At 45.3% G+C, this 14,918-nt stretch overlaps 1 protein-coding gene across 4 annotated transcripts in view; it reads left to right on the top strand.

The window, feature by feature from the left end:
* ODF2L (outer dense fiber of sperm tails 2 like) overlaps nucleotides 1–14,918 on the top strand; it is a 55,527-nt gene that overhangs the window by 37,934 nt on the left and 2,675 nt on the right. For all 4 annotated transcript variants that reach the window (XM_053245273.1, XM_053245274.1, XM_053245272.1 and 1 more), the window contains 3 exons: nucleotides 619–704; nucleotides 987–1,149; nucleotides 4,052–4,177. In XM_053245273.1, coding sequence (XP_053101248.1) covers nucleotides 619–704; nucleotides 987–1,149; nucleotides 4,052–4,177 — 375 coding nt within the window. The remainder of the gene's footprint in view (nucleotides 1–618; nucleotides 705–986; nucleotides 1,150–4,051; nucleotides 4,178–14,918) is intronic.

Below are 14,918 nucleotides of genomic sequence, written 5' to 3'. Positions count from 1 at the left end.
AGGGAATCACTATGAAGTGAACAGGTTGGACCCCTCAAAGCACAGCCTGATCCAAATCACCACCACCACCACTTCACAGCTGCTTTCGGGCAGGGAGCAATCAGAAGCTCCAAATACAGAGCTCACAGCTGCATCTTGCATTCTCAAATACCATCTATCTCCCTGCCCCCGTGACAAAACACAAAGAGGGGAAAAATAATTCCACCGCATCGGGGGGGGGGGCATGCGGGATGGGAGGGGAGATATTCCTGTATGACTTCTCTCCAAATAATCTGCTGTGGGAATGATGAACCCTTTTAGAAATTTTGTTTACTTGTGTATTTGTTATATACACAAGACACTGTTACATGCTATGTAGCAAAAGTAAAATTCATGACTGGAATCTGCACTTCAGGGTGTAAAAGAATACTCCATATACTGTACATGCCAGAACACATTTTGATCTCGGATAGTAGATTCCTAATTTTGACAGTAGCTTACTCTTGCAAATAGAATCCACTCAAGTATGTCTTTATTGTGAATTAGTCCTGCTGATAGTGCTGTGAAAGATTTCACAGGGCCAAGTTGCTGGGACTTTGTTTTCTGTACACAGATATATTAGGATTACTATTCTTACAGGTAGGCAGTGATGACAGTTTCTTGAAACAGCATTCTTTAGAAGAGGAAAATTACCACATTCAGTTGAAGTATGGAGAAGTTCAAAGGTAAATGTGACATTTTACACTTCAGAATTATCTCCCACTCACCCCTCATATGTAGTCATCTTCCATACAGATTCTTTTGTGCCAGCATGGTGTTGTACTGAATTCAGACTGGGGAGGCCTGGGTTCAAATTCCCACTTGGTAACTGGGTGACCTTGGACCAGTCAAGGGTTGTTGTGAGAACAATTCACAACATAGGGTGAGTCACCATGGACATCATTCTGTGCTTCTTTGAAGAAGGGCAGGGTACAAAAGCAATAACTACCTAAATATTTTGTCTAAAGAAAATTAGAAGAAATTCAGTTGCAAAACCAAGGGCTTGAAAAACAGTTGGAAAACCAAGAAGAGAGTCTTAAGAAAACTGAATTGCAATTCAAGCAGAAACTTGCAAGCTGTGATGCTTTGACCAGACAGCTGGAAGTTACTTTAGAAGATGGAAGGAAAAAGGTAAATCCGGTCATGCATATTTGGATATTTCCTATTTGAGATCAAACATTCATATGTTGATTGACAAGTTCATGTATCTAGGCTCAGGATTTCCTGAAAGAAGCAGTTGGTTCTGTTTGCAAAATTCCACGTAGCCTGCTTCTTCAAGTGAATAGGAAAGAGCAGTCATTATCTCCTGAAGTGAAAGGGGCTTCCCTAGAAGTAATATTTTTTAAAAATCCTGGAAGCCCTGTCCTCTCTTCCCAGATGGGTAGAATTGCAGATTGCTCTTGTTTGAGAGCTGGTATAACATAGTGGCTATACAGGATGCCTCTGATTTGAATCTCTCCTCTGCCATGACCCCATTCAGTGTTCTTAGGCAGGCCACTCCCTCCAAGCCTCAGCCCCACCCCCCAGCAGTACGGCAGTAATAATGGAGAGGGGTGTGCATGACCCAGTTCGGCACCTCTTCTGGGGAGAACCAAACTGGCTCGGGCACAGGCCATGTGCAAACAGTGCCACAACCCTGGCTCAGCCGGTTGGAGGGCAGCCACCACACCCAATAAAATGGTGGGGTAGGCGTTTAAGTTCTGGCTTAAATTAAGCAGAATTAAAGAGCACCTGTATTTTTAGGATGGATCCATGAATTAATGGTACAGCTACCCCTTGGAAACAACTGTATGGGGAGATGTGCTACGTGTTTCGATGCAGCCATTTTCCATGGGGTTCAGGCAGTCTTTGACCATCATGCAGTTAAAGTTTTCTGAAGCACATGAGGAGACATTTTGGACAATGCCCAAGAACACTGAACATTAGTTCACATGGAGTAATGGTCTCTTCTCTTCCATTTCCCGTGTTTGCATTCTAAAGCGTTAGTGACCTTGTGAGTCCCACCACAGGCTTTTAAATTTCAAAACCATTCCCCACAATGCTGGAGTAAATGTGAGATAATTCCAAGTGAATGTTGAGTTTTATTGGTCTTTGTCGAGAGCATGGAAAACAAAATACTTGAGTGTATTCTTCAGAATATAACTCAGAGTCTGAAGGATTTATATCCCCTCAGAGTGGCTTCAGACATGAGAGAGAGCAGAGCTATGAATGCTTAGAGATGCACACTCTCTCTGCTTCAGGGTGTGTGGGGAGAAAGATGCATCTCCAGCCTTTGGACTAGACGTGGGAACATAGTGAGAGGATGGTGAGTCACTCACGCCTCGGCTCTGGGTTATGTGTGAAGCCATGCCATGGTGTGAGGTATATCCTGAAGACTATCTGCATCATATTCTGAAGAATGGACACAAGTGATTTGTGGTTTATATACTTAGCATAATTAATGCACAGCATTATAGAGAAAACAATCGCTAGAACCAAAGGTTAATTATCTGAGAAGGGGAAAGAGAGGGCATGAAGGTACAGTAGAGCAGGGCCGCACAGCTTCTGCTGTCCAGCTGTTTTTGGACTACAGCTTCCATCATCCCCAGCCATGGGCTAATCATCAGAAATTATGGGAACTGTAGTCTGACATCTTGAATAGGGCAGAAGTTGTGCAGCCTTGAAGTAGTGTATGGACCTTCAAGATAGTTTTTAGGCATAGGAACATCAGACTGGTGTTTTCCTTATCACAATTTCAAGGACAGATTTCTGTGTTAATTTCCCTGCTCACATTTGGAAAATATATGTAAGCAAACAATAAGAAAATGGCCACAGATGTTCACCTTTGTAGCATGCCTAAGTGTTCCGGCACATCTGAGGGATGTATCTGTCCAAGCTATCAGACACTCCTCTGAACAGTTCTGCAGCCTTTAACTTCCCTTACATACAGCACCCTACCTTTGAGGCTGGAGGTGGCCTATAGCCCTCCGACTAGTAGCCGTTGATAGACCTCTCCTCCATGAAGTTATCCAAACCCCTCTTAAAGCCTTCCAGGTTGTTGGCTTTCACCACATCAGGTGGTCTAGCCATCTGCTAGTAGCAGGTGGTCTAGCCAACTGCTTCCCTCCCTTTTTTATGATGCTTGGGTATGCCCCGTCACTTGTAGGATGCCTTCCCCATACCATGGAAAAAGAAACATTGGTAGACTTACCATGAAGGGTTATTTTTCAAGGTATAGGGAGTGCATCCAGCCCACCTGTGGATGAAAGGGGGGTATTTTTTGCTGTATCTCAGGGAGGTGGGACAACTTTCAGGGTCAAAGTTTTTTCTGTCGCTTTTTTTCTACTGATTCTGCTGAGTTCTGGGTGAGTTCTCCATTCCCTTTCTCGCGCTCTCTCTCTATATATCTCTATCTCTATCTCTCCCACTTCCTTACGCTTTTCTATGCTCTATAGTTCCGGAACTGGGATTGGGGTGATAGCTGCCTGGAGAGGCATAACCGGCCTGAAATTTGATTGGTCTTGTCTCGAAGCATGCAGAGGCTGATAACCCATCATGTGTAGGATGCCTTCCCCATACCTTGAAAAAGAACCCTTCGCAATAAGTCTATCCATGTTTCTTTCCATTTCAGTATTTGCAGGATTTGTAGTTTTGAATAGAAAATGTACCATAAAACTAAAGCAAATTAAAAACAGTAGGGGCACATTGCTAGTGACCTACTTTGGTAACGTTGGGTAATGTTCACATATTTTCACATAATTTTCCCATCTGAACTAGTGGTGTGCCTCATATTGTGCAGTTAATATGAGCAATTAACATATTGTGCAATTAACATTCTTAACCTATAATTGTATCTACATAGTTTATAATTATTGATAAATTTGTGTCTATTATTGTTCTTCCTTAAAATTTTCTCATGATACATATACTTGTAAATAACCATTCATGGAAACGTAAGATATTCCATTAAGGTTTGGTATTGAAACTGCAAAGTGAATAGTTTCATGAGACTGTTTAGATGTATGGTATTGGTCTGAACTTTTACTGTTTACAGCTAGCAGAGGAGGTGGAAAACATTACGTCTCAGGAGCGATCTCTTCAGTTGAAAGTATTGGATCTAGAAAAAGAATTAAGGCAGAAAAAAGCAGAGCACAAGCAGCTAACTAGAAAAATTAATACAGTGAGTAGATGGGTTTTCTTTCCCCCCCTAATAGGTTTGGTTTTTTGTGCTAGCAGGTCATCTAAACACGGAATGATCAGCTTACAGTGTGCAAGCTCTGCATCCCTTTCTTTGTGCTTTAGGTAGGCTGAAACATGCAGATATGGTGCTATCAGACTAGAGTTGTAGTCCATCATAGCTACCAAGTCTGAGCATAAAATCAAGGGGCCACAAATTATGGGTGCCCTTAGTAGCCAACTAAACATTTGTGCACACCAGGACCTTGCCCATCTCCTATGGAGTGGGGCCTTGTTAAAACAAAACAAAACACCACTCTGCACTTTGCAAGCAGAGTGCAAAGTCAGGGATGATTGCCCGCCTGACCCTTCCCAGGTGGGAGGGGCATGAGGAATTCTCCCTGTGATCATGCTTCTTTCTAGTTATGCCAAACACTTTGGCAACACAGGGCCAAATAAAGTCCCATCTCGGAGCTGGAGAAGAGACAGCGGACATGCCATTGCTGTGCTGGCTTCTGAGATGTGCTAAGACGTGTCCACACCACTGTGGAATGATCCTCTTCAGCTTCCAAGTTGAAGAGGACGACTAGGTTTAGCCTCTGGGCTTCTGACTCATTTAAAGCAATGACAAAACAAGGTGTCATTTTCCTTCCACTCTTGGAGTATAGTACTACTATAAAAACGATCCCTGCCCTACCCCAGCCCCACTGCAAGGCTGAAAGGAAGGCTGTGGTTTGTTGCATTCACCCGAGGGCAGCATGACATGGCGAGTGGGATTGTGGAACCCCTTTTAAAGTGTTTAATTTACTCCTGTGCTCTGGTTCACAATAAACATCCAGTTGTACCAATTAGTACTGAGTTGTTGTACTGTTCTGTTGTCTGAGCACTTTAAAATGTGGGTGCAGAATTCTAAGTTTCACTTTCTACAACTTCCTTTGACATTTAGATCTCTCATTCATTTGCTTCCAAATCTCTGATTTGAAACTAAAATAATTTAAACCATTGATCGCGAGATGTGTCAAGTGGGAAAAGGCTTAGAAAGTCCCTCCATGCACGTTCTTCCGTATATGGAGTCCTATATCTTTGTCTCAAAGATAAACTCAGTAGCCAACTGAAGAACCTCCTAGACAACTGATTGGATTACTTTCCAACTCTCTAAGCCCTGCAAACTAAACCTATGTTGATTTTGATGATATGATGGAGTATGATCAGATATATCTGTGGTAACCTCTCTGCAAAGCCAATGAAGGCTGTGGCCTTGGGCAGAGCTGGTCTTGTGGTAGCAAGCATGACTTGTCCCCTTAGCTAAGCAGGGTCCACCCTGGTTGCATATGAATGGGAGTCTTGAAGTGTGAGCACTGCAAGAGATTCCCCTCAGGGGATGGAGCTTCTCTGGGAAGAGCAGAAGGTTTCAAGTTCCCTCCCTGCCTTCTCCAAGATAGGGCTGAGAGAGATTCCTGCCTGCAGCCTTGGAGAAGCTGCTGGCAGTCTCTGAAGACAATACTGAGCTAGATAGACCAATGGTCTAACTTAGTATATGGCAGCTTCCTATGTTCAAGTTCTCTCAGACTTTCTCTAGTTTATGGTATATTGGGACAACCCAATATACATTGCTGCACTGAAGTTCTTGGAGAAGGTTTGGTATCCAAATGTGATTTTAAAAAAGCCTTGTGTTAATTGTCAGTCTGCCTTGGTGATCCGTTTCCTTCTTTCTAGCGCTGAGAACTAGATACTTTTATAGAAGGCATGCACATATTTTGGAGGACCAAATGACTTTCCCCCCCATCAGGTATCGGAAGCTCTGGGGAGCAGCTGGAACATTATGTTCGCTCAGAACACTTTGCTCTCATGAGCAGCTTCTCTTCCTTGGTCTCCTTCTCCTCCCAGGATCCTACTGACCATCCATTCAATGGAGAAACCAGAGTGGAAGTTCTGCTTCAGTGGCAGGTTTCAGAGTCACGTGATGCAGGAGCATGGATAGCTGGGCCCCACAGGTGCAGCTTCCTTCCTTCATGTGCTGGTGGTGGTGACAGTGAGAATTTAGCAGTTAGCTAATTAACTTTACTCAGTGAGCAGTTACCCCTAAAACGGCACCTTTTAAAGTGGTGAATCTCTTCTATTTGTCATGGGGAGAGCAACTGGCCCCATCCAACCCCAGCACAGCATTCCTTCAGGGGCTGATGCTGGTGTTACCTTGAGTTTCATTTTAGATTGTGAGTATTTTGCAGACAGGGAAGCATCTTGTTATTTATTTTTCTTTGAAAACGACTGTGAAAAGCAGTATATAAATGTTCCGTGTTTCCTCGAAAATAGGACACTGTCTTATATTTATTTTTCCTCAAGGAGACACACTATGGCTTATTTTCAGGGGATGTCTTATTTTTATTAAGTGTGGTACAACAATCTACATTTATTCAATTATAGTTAAGTCATCTTCTTCTGGAACATCGTCATAACTCCAGGCTCGGACTGGCCCATAGGTCAACAGGGCATATTCCCGGTGCGCCCTACCCATGCGGTGCCCCTGTGCCCCAACTCTCACCCTTAATTACCTATTCTGCTCAAAACCTGGCACCCTCCCCACATACATTCTGGCGCCCTCTCGGTGCCCCCAGTCCGGCCCTGCGTAACTCTCATATGATCCATATAAGACCCACAGACTGTTGCTGGTCAGTGTCGGGGAGCAGCAGCTTTACTGGTGTGTGTGTGGGGTGAGAGAGACCCACAGACAGGGGTGTAACGATACCGGTAGGGGTGGCAGGCTGCAAGCTGAGGCATACGGTAGAGGGAAGTACGGTAAAAATCTCCCGCCCGCCAGTGCGCAGAGCGACGCCGAGGCCCGGCGTCGCTTCCCGGCGTACTCTTGCCGCCTCCCGCACCACCGCGCCAGGAGGAGGGGAGATTGAGGAGGAGATTTTCTGAGGAGATTTTTTACCGTACTTCCTTCTACCGTATGCCTCAGCTTGCAGCCTGCCACCCCTACCGGTATCGTTACGCCCCTGTCTGTGGGTCTCTCTCACCCCATACACACACACCAGGGGGATAAGGGGGAAAGCTTCAGCAAGCAGCCTACTACTGAGCCAGGAGAGATCACCACTATGTCTTATTTTCGGGGTATGGCTTATATTGCACAACTGCTTAGAAATCCTGCTACGGCTTATTTTATGGGTATGTCTTATTTTCGGGGAAACAGGGTTTGTAGTTGTAGACAACAGCAAGTGAGTGGGAGACCGTGCACGCACCACTGCACCATGTGAAAAGGCTGGTTCGGTAGCTAGCTGGCTGACCTACCTCGAGCCAAGAGGTGAAGTTGCTGGCCTAGCTGGGGAGAGCAGGCTGGGTGACCCATGGGGGCGGAGGACTGAGGACTGTGTGTATGGTAAACCTAACCAGGAGATAAATTTATGGTTAAGAAGCAAGGGCCTTGAGAACTTGGCACCTAGACATCAAACTGAGCAGACATGCAGCGCACTAGGGATGTGCAGAATGTTTTGCTGGCAAAATGTTCCAACTCAAAATGAGTCGTTTTGAGTGTTTCAAGCTCAAGACAGAACATCCTTTAAATAAAGGTTCCGTTTTGAGCTCAGAGCAGAATAATTCCATTTTGATCAGAATGTTTTGACATTTCAAGCACCATTTTGGAGGCCTGTTTTTCCCTTCGTGATTGGCTTTTTGGCACTGGCTTCTGATTGGCTTGCAATCTCTTTGCTTGGCTTATCATACAATCAATCTTTATCACGGTCACAGACCAGCATAAAGTATACATGTTAAAAGAGAAAGTAGCTAAAAGTAGAATAACTAAAACCAAAATGACAGTTGCTATTAAAACCTGTCTGTTACATTTAAAAGCCAGGATATACAATTCTGTTACAACAACATGTTAAAAGTGAGAATAGATTAAAGTGATTACATATAAAATTATGCATATTGATACTAAAAGACTAAAAATAGTAAAAATAGAATCACTCCTGAAAAATAGTAAAAGTCATATAAGTGCATAAAAGGCATTTAAAAAAAGAGCAGGGATAAAATTAAAAGACATGGGAAGACAGAAATATAGAAAAACTCTGAGCAATAAAACTGGAAAACAGCCAGATTGGAGGTTGTAAGGAGCAGAGTAAAAGGAGGTGTGTGAGCAATTGCAGGGCCTATCCAGAGTCAACGGGAGTCAGATTAAGGCTGGTAGGGCTCACTGCCCATCATGCATCTACGGAAGCTGATGGCAGCAGCACAGTACCTGGTGACGCTATATGTGATGTCAGGCTTAGAGTCAGAGAGTAGCAGGGAGCTGTAGAATTGGCTTGGACAACCTGGATACTTGCTTAACAATGGTTAGGATGAAGGAAGCATGGATGTCTCTATGGAGCAAGCAGTATAGAAGAACATGCTCAGTGGTTTCAATCTGCCCTCAGCCACAGGGACATAGTCTCTCTACAAATGGGGTCCTTCTATAATGGCCTTCTAGCACTGCTGAGGGGAGGCCATGGCAGCGAGCCAGAGTGAACACCCTTCTGTGCTTTGGAACCTCCAGTTGGGTGAGATATGCTGCTGGAGATGCAGAATATTTAAGCCCGTCACTGATATGAAATTTTGGGACACTGCTGAGATCAGTTTGGTGCTCAACGTCTATAATGTGCTGTTTGATGGTTGCTTTTGCCTGATCATAGCCCATATTGAGCAAGGTCAAGGAGGAAAGACCCAGAGTAGCTATTTTTGTCTGTGGATCTAGATTGGTAGTCATTGTGTAGGGTTAGGGGGGCAAGACCAATTGGGCAAAAGGATAGTCTGAGCCAATAACACCCACACCCTAGCCTCCAGCTTGATCAGGCCTGTCTCCAGGCGCAGAGTGGCATTGGGGACACATTTCGGTACTTGAAGTGCTGCCCTCAGGAATTTAGATTGTACAAGTTCCAGAGTCGTGATGTTGGGGAAAGGGCCCAATTGAGCACCATAGAGAAACTGAGCTATTGGCTTGGCTGTAAACAGTTCAAGAGCCACAGGTACATAATGGCCTCCTCTTCTCCACAGAAATTTGAGAATGGCAGAGGAGCTTCTAAAGCCACGTGTTCTCCATGAGTTTTCCTAGAGCCGCCAGAATGAAAAACTACTCCCAAGTATTTAAACTGTGCAACTTGCTCAATCTTATGTCCCTCAATCCACCAGGGGTGAATCTTAGGCCTCCTGGAGAAGGCCATAATTTTAGTTTTGTGATAGTTGATTTCCAGGCAGGTCTCCCTGCAGTGCAACATCAGGGCCCTCAGTGCTCTTCTAAGGCCAATGAGGGTCCTTGAGAGTATGGCTGCGTCATCCACGTACAACAGGATGGCAATGTGTCTTCCCATGAGCTTTGGAGGGAGGAAGTCTGGGTTGCTGAGCTCTCCTACCATAGAGTTAATGTAGAAATTGAAGAGGAGTGGGGCCAAAATGCATCCTTGTTTGATGCCCTTCTGAGTTGGAACGGCTCTTGTGAGGTGGCCTTGGGGGCTACATCTCACCTTGAGTGAACATGCAGGGTGCGAAGAAGGTATAACAGGCACCAGTCAATGGAGGAGGCTTCCAGCTTCTCCCATAATTTGACTTGTGAGATGGAGTCAAATGCTGCCTTGAGATAGATGAAGGCGGCATAAAGAGAGGTTCTCCTGCAGGAGGAGTATTTCCTGATAAGGTGCTGTAGAACTAGACACTGATCAATAGTGGAGCGCCCTTCCATGAACCCACTTGTTCCTCAGCAAGAAGATTTTCCTGTTCCAGCCAATCCCTAAGTTTCCCGTATAGGTGTCTTGCATAAGGTTTGCTGATGGTATTGAGCAAACTGATGGGTCTGTAGTTGGCGGGGTCATCCTTCTTGCCCTTTTTAAATATAGGGTCAATGATCTCTACCCCCTAGTCCTTGGGAATTTGTCCATTCCTGTCAATATAGGTGAAGAGCAATGCCAGGATAGGGGCCCACCAGTCCAGATTATTTTTAACAGCCTCCGGTGGAATAAGGTCCTTGTCTGAAGCCTTCCCCAGTCTTAATTGGGCAACTAGACTGTGGATCTCTGAAGCTGACACCAGTGCCCATGCTGGAGTATCCTCAATGGCACAAGTGGAGCTTCTGCAAACATCAGCAGGGTCTTTATATAGGTCATGAAAGTATTTCTCCCAGAACCCTGGGTGAATATGACAGTTCAGGTGACTTGGGCCATAGCTGGGAGAGTGTTTTGTAAGATGCCAGAACATGGCAGAGTCTGTGGATCTGACAGCCTGAATGAGTCCCATCCAGGCATCTTTCATGGCATCTCTTTTCCTAAGAGCCAGCAGAAGTTTGTACTGTCTTTTCTGCTGAAGGTGATCCTGTGCAGCCAACAGTCCGGAACTAGATTTATAGACTTGATAGGTGCTGGCAAGGGCTCTTTTGGCATTCACACAGTCCTTATCAAACCACTGCTTTGAGGCCTGTTGACACAGTGCTTGTGGCTCGCAGATCTTGTGAGAGAGGAGCTGCTGTAATTCATGGACTAGGGCACTGTAGGACTCCAACAGTGCATGAGTTGGGTCATTATTTAGTAGGGATGATTGAATACGCTGCAGTTGGTCAGAGGCAAGTAGCTGACTTAGCGCTTGATCCAGTTGTGGAGACCATTTAGCACGGCAATATGCTCATCAAGGATATGGTGGGATTGTAATGGTTCTCTATGTAGGACTGATGAATGAAAGGCTTCAGAAGGAGCGAGATGGGGAGATGATCACTATCAAGTTTGGGGGTAACCTCAAATCTCTCCACCAGAGGAAGCAGGTTCCCTGAGGTGATAAAATAATCAAATCAGGCACATTCTGGAGCTGGCCAGATAGGTGAACTCAGCAGGGTGGTTTTTTTCAAGCGAGCCACTCAAAATGAAGAGGTTAAGTCTGATGGTCATTAGGCTCAGGCAGAGTCCAGCATAATTTGACCTTTGGTCCTTTGAAAGACAGATAAGTGGGAGCCCATCAGCCTCGGGGGTTAGGTGGATGAGCCTTCTGTTGAGTGTATAAAGTACAATCATTTAAATCGCCACCCATCACCACATATGCATTAGGAATTCAGAGGGGGAGATCTGCTACGTAGTTTTCAAGTTCAGTCCAGATTGATCTGACCTGTAGCTTTCTCCATTGTGGAAGGAGATAGATGTTAATTATCAACAGTTAATTAACTGTTAACTAATTCAGCAGTGGCTGAACTGAATCAAAACTGCCATAGCATATTGTTTAAGCAATGGAAGCAGTTTTGAGGATGTGCGTAGAGAGGTAGCAACAAGCACACCCAGGCCACCTTTGCACCTTCCACAGCCTGCCCCAGGTACAGCTCCAACTGTATATGAATAAAAACCATTGAGTAGTAACTCCCCGGTTGTCCAGGTTTTCTGGCTCAGAATAATGTTGTGGCAAGTGAGATAGTCTCTGAAGGAGGGGTCTGTGACAGAGGAATTCCACCCGGCCACATTCCACGATAAGAGGCCGACTTAACACTGGTCTACTCAATGTCGTGTAGAGCTGTAAAGCAGCGGTTGTGTGGAGGGATCCTGCGATGTCGACGAGCCCATACAGGGTTGTTTTGGGAAGCATAGTTCCTGAGAGGAGATAGCAGGTGGAGCACTTTCAGGTTCCTGGGCACCCACCTCTGTGAACGTCAGTCCTCCCTGGGAAGAAATCTCTGCAGAATGGGTTAGAAGTGACGTAGAGGAGCCTTCTGGAGAGGTTGGCGTGGCAAAGATGTCAGGGAGGGGGTTGCTATCAAGGAGAGTTCCTGGACCTGTTCCTTGTGTACTGGTGTCCTCTGCAGTTACAGAGAGAGGCTGGATCGATGGGGGCACTGCAGGGGCCCCTGCCTCTGACAATCGGCCTACTTCCAAGGATGTGTGCATCTGTTGTTGCTTCTGAGGTGATGACTGTCCCAAAGGAGCTTCGTCCTCCACTTGATTGTGGCTCATGTTGGGGTCAAATGGAGCTGGGGGGACCTCATACTCTCAGGGGCAACCAAGATGTTTTGTGGCTCCTCAAGATGTGGAAGTGATGTGCGGGGGGCGGGCATGGAGATCCTCCCCTAGGGTGGCTGTCACATACAGGTTGCCTGAAATCAACAGCGCAGTGACCTTGTCGAAGTGCGGGTCACTGGCAGGTAGCATTCCAGGACACAGTTCTTGCAAAGTAGTGACACCTGGCGGAGGTTTCTCATCCGCTTCTAAGGCCTCTGCCCTTAATGTCTTCAGATATTCGTTAGAGATAGGGAGGAGCCTGGGGGATTGGTCTTGATCACAGTCACTTTCCAGATCCGTTTCAGATCCTGATTCAATTGCAAAATTGTCTGCATTCACTTTTAAAAGTCTTTTGGGGGGTGATTTTAGCTGTACTTCCATTGATGATTACTGATCGGTTTCAGAGTCTGTGGTAGGGTCTGTGGCTGAGTAACCATCTCTCCGTCTTTTTGGGCTCAATCTCTTCAAAAGTGCAGCAAGTTTACTCTTTAATTGTAGCAGGTCATCTTGTCTGCAGAGTTAAGAGTCAGCCAACTCTGTAGAGAGAGTTGGTTGTGGCTTGTTTTGGATCTGTGTCCTTGGACGAGCATTCCGTGCCTCAGCTAATGAGGACCTGCTACAGCTCAGAGGGGGCAGTTTATTGTTAATGTAGGAGTCAGGATTCTTGCTGCTAATGTTTTTGAGGCCCTTAATTAATGGTCTGAAGCCGGGATCTTTGAAAACACGATGCAAGGTTATGTGGAATTGTCTTAGGTGCTGTGCTGAATGTGTTAGCTGTGTGGGCACCCTTGCTGACTTAAAGGTTATAAATAGCCTTTTATCGTCTAACTGTGATGGCAGAAAGTGAAAGTGCTCTATCTCTGAAGGGGAGATTTGTTGGTTTAAGAGCTCCGAAAGGAAAGTGAGTATCTTTTGTTTTTTTTTTTTGCTTGCCCATAAATATGAATCCTTCCTGAGAAAGTGGATGAGAGTCTGATGGGTTTGCAAGATTCCTTGCAGCTTTTTCCCTGTTATTTCCAGCTGCTTCTGAGTATACCCAGTGCAATAAGTCAGATGCAAAAGAAGAGGGCAGGGGGACTGGACGGGAGCTGTTGGCGTCAGCTGAACTGTTAACCACTGGCTGGGTCCTAGCTGAGAAATAGGCAAAAGCCTGTGTTAAACTCTCTATTTGTCCCCCAATTTGGTTCATACGCCTTAAAATTAAAATCAGGCTTTCTGCTGAGATAAGGCAAGCATCGCTTAGCCTTATCAAGGTCAGACTAGGAGTGAGGTACTTTTCTCGCTATAGGGCTTCTGACCCCTTGTCTCGGGGAGTTTCCCTCCTCTTCTCTTTGATGAGACAGTTTTAAGTTGGATTGTTTGATATCTGTCTCCTGGGGAGCCAGCCTGGCAGTGGGGGCTTCTGTGGGCCCGGGCTGCGGATCTGTTCTTAGTACTCACAGCAAATGATGCTGCCTCAGTTGCGGGGAGGAAGTTTTCAATCTTTAGCTGTTTCTTCTTCCTTGTTCTTCTCCCTCCTTCCTCAGGTGGGCTCTTGGTCCTGGGACTCTTTCGTAGTCATTTCCTCCCTCAGGGCGGGGGGGGGGGTGTCAGCCCCTTGGATGGCATGCCTGGAGTGGGGGAACATCCAAGTACAGGCAAGAGCTTGGAAATTAGGCTATTAGCCCGTCGCCATCTTGCCCTTTCTCCCTGTTATCATACAAATCAAGTGTTGTCATGGGCAGCTGTGCCCCCTTTGCTGGAGGGAGGGGGGAACAAAAGGAGGGAATTTCAAATTCAAAATGTATTCGAAGGGACTGGGAGGCAAAGTGAGAGACCTTATCATTGCCTCTCTTGAAGTGGATACATCATGAGAGGAGAAAGGAAGGTTTGATTTTCTTTTTTTCTTTTTTCTTTTGTGACTTTCTTTTCTCAGCACTGAGTACAATATGTCTGTGCTATTGCTACTGTGCTATTGCTACTATGTACTATAGTTATCTGGTTTTGCTGGATCTCAGATTGACAAAGGCAGAACTTGGTGCCTGCCTGCCTTGAGTTGTGGTTTGTTTTGTTTGTGAGAATAGTGTTGTGGTGAGAAATGGACAGTGGCAGAGGTGCCTGCCTGCTTTGAGTTGTGGTTTGTTTTATTTGTGAGAATAGTGTTGTGGTGAGAAGGCATGCCCTCACTTCTTGCCTGTGGGCTTTTCAGAGGCACCTGGTGGGCCACTGTGTAAAACAGGATGCTGAACTAGAAGGGCTTTGGGCCAGATCTAGCAGGGATGTTCTTATGTCGCTTTGGCCACTGTGTCTGGGGATGATGGGCGTTGTAGTTCAACAGCATCTGAGGACCCAATGTTGTGAACCACTGCAGCAGTTAATCATATTTCTCTTGTTACTTGTTCTTGTTTCTTCAGCAGAATTTTCCCTTTCCTTCCATATTATATTTTAAGTATTTTCCACTTTGGTTTTACTTAGAGTGACAGCTAAAAAATAAATGTGAAACTGATATTATTCATGCATGAGTAGAATGTCATTGACTTAACACACAACACATTCATTGTTCATCTCCTCCAATGTTACACAAATTGGGAATATATTATTGAAAGGAAAACCCCAGTACAGATGGTTCCACTCCTGGTGAAGTTGCTGGAAGTGGGGATAAATTGTAAATACTCACTAACAAGGCCCAGGACTCCTAAATGTATGAATGTTATAGGGTATCACAATGACGAAACAAGCCTCAAGAAAGTCATTTGTTTGATCGCTTTTAAC

Source organism: Hemicordylus capensis, chromosome 4 (genome assembly GCF_027244095.1).
Source record: "Hemicordylus capensis ecotype Gifberg chromosome 4, rHemCap1.1.pri, whole genome shotgun sequence".
NCBI classification, from domain to species: domain Eukaryota; kingdom Metazoa; phylum Chordata; class Lepidosauria; order Squamata; family Cordylidae; genus Hemicordylus; species Hemicordylus capensis.
The sequence above is the reverse complement of the archived record's forward strand: the minus strand, read 5'-3'. Positions and strand labels throughout refer to the sequence as shown.